The 6,089-nt window shown below is 38.9% G+C and overlaps 1 protein-coding gene across 1 annotated transcript in view; it reads left to right on the forward strand.

Moving 5' to 3' along the window:
- Positions 1-6,089, forward strand: part of cacna1ba (calcium channel, voltage-dependent, N type, alpha 1B subunit, a) — a gene marked incomplete in the record, with an annotated part of 226,765 nt that overhangs the window by 104,139 nt on the left and 116,537 nt on the right. Inside the window, 7 exon segments of the mRNA XM_014023993.1 lie at positions 1,077-1,189; positions 1,256-1,368; positions 1,443-1,574; positions 3,215-3,287; positions 3,361-3,478; positions 3,561-3,628; positions 3,899-4,005. Coding sequence (XP_013879447.1) covers positions 1,077-1,189; positions 1,256-1,368; positions 1,443-1,574; positions 3,215-3,287; positions 3,361-3,478; positions 3,561-3,628; positions 3,899-4,005 — 724 coding nt within the window.

A 6,089-nucleotide genomic window follows, 5' to 3' on the forward strand; every position in this document is an offset into this window, starting at 1 on the left:
AAAACTCAAGACAGCCATAACATTATGTTTCTTTACAAGTGTATGTAAACTTTTTACCACAACTGTAATAGCCTGGCCAAAGGAGGAGATAATTGACACAAAGACTCAAAGGTCCCCCACAATGTATGGAGGGTTTCACCCCAAGTCCAGCACACTGAGACTATACGCTAATAGGAAGTAGGGAGGAAGAGAACTAGTGAGCAGCAGAGTCACTATACGGGATGAAACCAGTAAGATTACATAGAGTACAAAAGGAAAGTCTCTGATGATGAACTGATGAGTGAATGCCTCAGACAGCAGCAGAATCCCAATGTGGAAGAGGTGGAGCCATCATGGAAAGATAAAACCCCACGAGGCATGTACCACCTGCAGATTGAAAAAGTGTCTGTTATCAACAAATCCTACCAGTGGTTAGTCATCACTGGTTTGTAGATCTTGATCTGGAAGCCTTACAGTGTCTTAGCTCTTGCATTCTCCACCACCAGTGGGGTCTCCCATTTTGACTGTGGGACTTCCAGTCCATACCAGGCACATTTTTTCCTGTATATTATTCCAGCAACTTGGTTATGGTGCTGCATGCATGCTATGCCTGTCTGCATCTTACACCTTGTTATGTGTTGGACTGTATCAGGGCCATCTTGGGTCTTGTCTGATATGGTAGACCCTGGCCTCTATTGCTCTTGTGCTGAGGATCTGTTCTTTTGTTGCTGTGATTAGTGCCTCTCTGTCTTTCAGTCCAGCCTTCTCTAACCAAACAGACATTGTGATTGACAAGCAATAGAAGAAGGCAGTGGTGACAGATGTAGAAATCCCAAATTACTGTAACATCAGGAAGAAGGAACAGCTGGAGAAATACCAATAAAATGTTTTTCATATTGTTTTACAAGACTTTTGATTTCTTTACGCCTTATTTATGAAATAAAAAAATCCATTGTTTGCAAGCATTTTTTCCAACCAGTCTTATCACATACAGTATAACACACCAGACCAGTGTTTAATACTGTATATGTGTTGAAATAATCCAACAGTCTTTAATCCCAGACATTAATCTGTTGTTTCTTATCTTCTCTGGAAAGATCTGGCTGAGTTTGTGTTCCTGGGCTTGTTCCTGGTTGAGATGTCCATGAAAATGTACGGCCTTGGACCTCAGAACTACTTTCACTCTTCGTTCAACTGTTTTGACTTTGGGGTGAGTGCCTCTGTTCAGAACCATAAAGCCTGTAGACCTGCAACACTAATCAAACCTTGTCTACAGGTGATTATCGGCAGTATTTTTGAGGTGATCTGGGCTGCAATGAAACCTGGTGCCTCATTTGGGATCAGTGTCCTTCGAGCACTAAGACTACTCCGGATCTTCAAAGTCACCAAGTGAGTCATGAGGATTTCCTGTGTGCTGGAGCCCAGGTTTGACTGAACACTCATTGGCATGTTTGTGCCTGTAGGTACTGGAACTCTTTGAGGAACTTGGTAGTATCACTACTCAACTCCATGAAGTCCATAATCAGTCTGCTGTTCCTGCTCTTCCTCTTCATCGTTGTGTTTGCTCTGCTGGGCATGCAGCTGTTCGGTGGACAGTAAGTAAGGGACAGGAACACATAGAGACAGGGACAAACAACTATGCAGTCTCTGTCACATTGAGGGTTACCATTGAACTGAACATTTTTAATCTGTTGGAGAAAACATGCGAACTCTACACAGAAAGGCTTGGACAAACCTGCTACCTTCTTGGTGGCTGTGGAGCAGTGGTAGAGTGGTAGACTTGGGAATGTCACAGGTCCTACTCCCCATCATGCCCAGATGTGATGTCCTTGAGCAAAACACCCAATCCCAACTGCTGCCTCGGCATTTAAATAGCTGCTCCACCTGAGTGCGTCTCATCTTTGTGTGGGAACTAGGGTTGTAACAATACATCGATCCATATCGATATATCGATTTGAATGGTTAATAATTCAGTTATATCGAGACAAAATGAAAATATTGATCTATAGTCATCATATGCTCAATGTGAATTTATATCATCTGCCCATCTAACACAGTCATTGTGTTAGATGGGCATATGAAATTGCATTATATCGATTGCAGACATGAACTGAATTGAAATCTTATCGTGACAGACTTTGTGATATCGAGAAATATCGAATCGTCATCCAAACATATTGATGTAATATTGTATCATGATAAAGCTGGTGATTTACACTCCTAGTGGGCAGGGTCAACCCTAGAAATTTGGGGGCCCTAAGCAAGATGTACTGTATTTTGGGGGTCCTACTTCACCATAAATAGACAATAAAAAATTTGCTAAATTAAATGCTGTATGTAATTATAAACCTGGAGCATAAAATTTTACCACTTTCTCACAGTGTACCATAGTTTATTGCTCACTGAGCACACTCACTAAATGTTGTATGAGCGACTGTAAATGGGTAAATGAGGACAAAGATAAAAAATTAAACTTGAAGAAAAGATAAAGATTGGATAGTTAAGCACTGTGAGTAGACTGGTTGATCAGAAAGGATCTGTGTAAATACAGTCCATGTATCATTTATTAATCTGAATGATCAGTGTTGAAGCTTTTAAAATGAGATTACCAGTAACTTTGCTTTGACTACTACAGGATTCCAAACTATTACGTGCTGTGTAATAATGTAAAGTGCAAAGTTTTACACAAATATACTGTATATGCTAATTCAAGAGAATTAAAAAAAGATTATGGTATGTTTAAACATTTATTTTTTAATTGGTAACAAGCCAAGTACATAAATAAAACATTAAATACACATTCAAATCTTAACAGGAAAAAGTTTTTACAAAATGTAATTGTTTAGAGAAAAATATATTAATTTGAAAAATCCTTATGAAAAAATATGTAATTATATTGTTCAAAAATAATTTCAAAAGCTTATTGTAGCCACTTTCTTTTTCTAAAAATGTTCTGTTCCTTGTTCTGCTAGTGGGAGCATACAGTATAATGATGACAATACAAAGTACATTACAGACTTGCAAAAGACAAGTAATGTTGACTCTAAAAGCCTGAAATGGATTCTGGAAACCACAGTTATTTCTCTAAACCCTCACTCAGTTTTTGTCTTCAAATAAACTATTTATTAATTTAATGAATCGTTTTGTCTGATTATTAGATTAGATTATAATTTTCGATCACCAGATGTGGGGGTAGGGGTATAACTGCAGTGAAAACCTTGTTTTTTGCTCACAGGTTCAATTTTGAAGATGAAACACCAACAACTAACTTTGACACGTTCCCAGCAGCCATCCTCACAGTGTTCCAGGTAAAGAGCAACATGGTGCCGTGTTATTTCTCTGCTCTGCCTGAACTGAGCCGGAAACCTTCCCTCCTTTCAGATCCTAACAGGGGAGGACTGGAACGCTGTCATGTACGACGGGATTAAATCACAGGGAGGTGTGCATGGGGGAATGTTCTCCTCCATTTATTTCATCGTCCTCACTCTCTTTGGAAACTGTATCCTGCTGTGTTGAATTTGAATATCAGCTTCAGTAAACAGTGGTTTGGTGTAGATGGTTTCCTGACCTTAAAGAACCAGACACACTCCTAAATGTCTTTTTGGCCATTGCTGTTGACAACCTTGCAAACGCCCAGGAGCTGACTAAGGTACAGTATAGTCTGTATACGATGAACCCAGTTATAGTGCTGCTGGTTTTTACTTTATTTTTATTTTTTAATCTCTGTTATGTCAGCATTTTGAAAACACAATAGTTTACTTAAAAAAACTTGTTGTGAAAGCGTCTGAATGCTTGCTGTGGATTAGATACTAGTTACTGTATGTGATCAGATCAGAGGTGGGAACATGTTGCTGACAGTTGACATGAAAAAAGGACTGTTATTCGTTATATATGAATGTAAGTTATCTTTCTCTTTAAGGATGAGGAGGAGCAGGAGGAGGCCATCAATAAGAAGCTTGCTCTCCAGAAGGCCAAGGAGATAAAGGAGGTCAGCCCCATGTCTGCTGCTAACATTTCCCTCACAGCGTGAGTCAACCTCTCTGAATATTTCTTTATACATTTATCACTGTCCACAAACAGAGAACCTCCACAGGAAGTTTATTTGAACTTTCAGCTCTGGACGCATTGGTTTAGGATTGGAAAGGACAGTTCAGTCAGGTTTATTTTTTTCAGCTTGACTTGCTTGTTGCAGCAGAACTGTGGACCTCTTACAGATCACAGAGTGATGTTTCCCTCCTTTCTCAGTTTTCTAACACAGTGAGGGTGCGTCGTCCACCAGCAATCTCTCCATTATTCCTCTGTTGTCTCTTTAGTCTCACCCCACAGTTTTTAACACCACTGGTTGCTCACACCTTGTTAAACTACCTCATGTGTGTGTGTGTCAGCTTTTACCTTTTTGTTTGACAGTTGTGGTATTTGTGTGAGTGTAACGCTTTGCTGTATGACTGATCTTTATGTTAAAGATTTGTTTTCAGTGACCCCCACCTCCACAGATTGCAGGAAATGATGGTTTGAACTAACTCATCCTTAAATAGATTAAACTAACGACTTGTTGTGACAACAACAACACAACAACAACAACAACACTAACACTAACTTCAGTTTTCAGTATAAAGGCTCATTTCTCATTCAGTCTTTGTTATTGAGACCTGTACTGATTTACATTTCTACCCTAAAGCTAAGCCTTATGATGGCGTATTTGGACCATTTTGTAGACGAAAAAAAATCCCTCAGAAATTCCCGTGATTGAAGGTAATATTTTTTTATATTTAAACAGAAATATTTTCTGACATTGTAAAGTCAGAAATTTACAAAAAAACAAACAAACAAATTAATCAGAAAAAAAAAAACAAGTTTTAAAGGGTGATTCCATTTGTTTTCATAACCTTGAGCCCCTTTAATCTGCTCTAGTTAAAATCTAAAACATATAGGCACTTCAAACCTGGACTACATTATTCTACACTGATTGTAGAATATTTATAACCAAGTGTGTGGTTTGTGAAACATATATTTGATTTGTGAAACTTCAATATAGGACAATTTCAGCACTTTTTATGTATTTTATGAACAAATAGAGCATGGTCAGATGGAGAGGTGAGAGAATTAGAGCGACTGAAGCAATACGTAAGTATTTCATAGACACAAACATCTCAAAGTGCTTAACAGAATTTTTTTTCAAATGATTCATAGGCTTTTATTTTGAAAAATCCGGTTACTGAAACAGTACATGTCACCACAAGTTGGGGAAATTGATGGTGATATTACTTGGCTGCATAGAGTTTTGAAAATTCTTTTTCTCTATAGGCTCTATGATTATTTTGGATGCTCCTATTGCTTCAGCCACTTTAATTCTCTCACCTCTCCAGCTGGTCATGCTCAATTTATTCATAAAATGCATTAAAAATGCTGAAATCATCCTATATTGAAGTTTCACAAATCAAATATATGTTTCACAAATCACACACTTGATTATAAATATTCTACAATCAGTGTAGAATAATCTAGTCCAGGTTTCTATCAGGTTTTTGAAAAAGTCAAAGATGAACGGGTTTGGAACGAAACAGACTAGGGAGACCAAATGCAAAAAGTAAGTGATTTTATTTACAGTGAAGGTCAGGATGGGAGACTGGGAGGAGCTGCAAAGGAAAGTGAGCCGGTGAGTATTTGTTTGACGGTGATGAGATCTTGCAATAATGATAAGTATATTATTTCTTACAGGCATATGAGGGAGGAGCAGCACAGAGGAGAAGGTGAGGATCCACGGAGGTAAGTTGTTTCCTTTTGTTTCCAGGTTGAGTTGATCAAAGGTGAGCAGGTGAGTTCCTGAGGCGTTGGAGGCAGACAGGCAGGTGAGCAGGGCGGAGATGTTACTTCCTTTAGACGACACGGCAGGATCACAGGTAGGAACACTGGACATAAAAAACACAGTAATTATCAACAAGAAGGTTTTCAAAGAAGAGCAGCCAGGACAAATACCATAAGGCATGTGTTGCTCCGGCGAGGATCAGTTCACCAGTGTCGTCTTATAAAGCCCTCAGGTGCTCATCAGGGGATCAGCTGCAGCTGCGCTGATTAACGCCTTGGCCAACCAGGAAACTGCTGGTGAAAAA

Source organism: Austrofundulus limnaeus, unplaced genomic scaffold, assembly GCF_001266775.1.
Source record: "Austrofundulus limnaeus strain Quisiro unplaced genomic scaffold, Austrofundulus_limnaeus-1.0 Scaffold402, whole genome shotgun sequence".
Lineage (NCBI taxonomy): Eukaryota > Metazoa > Chordata > Actinopteri > Cyprinodontiformes > Rivulidae > Austrofundulus > Austrofundulus limnaeus.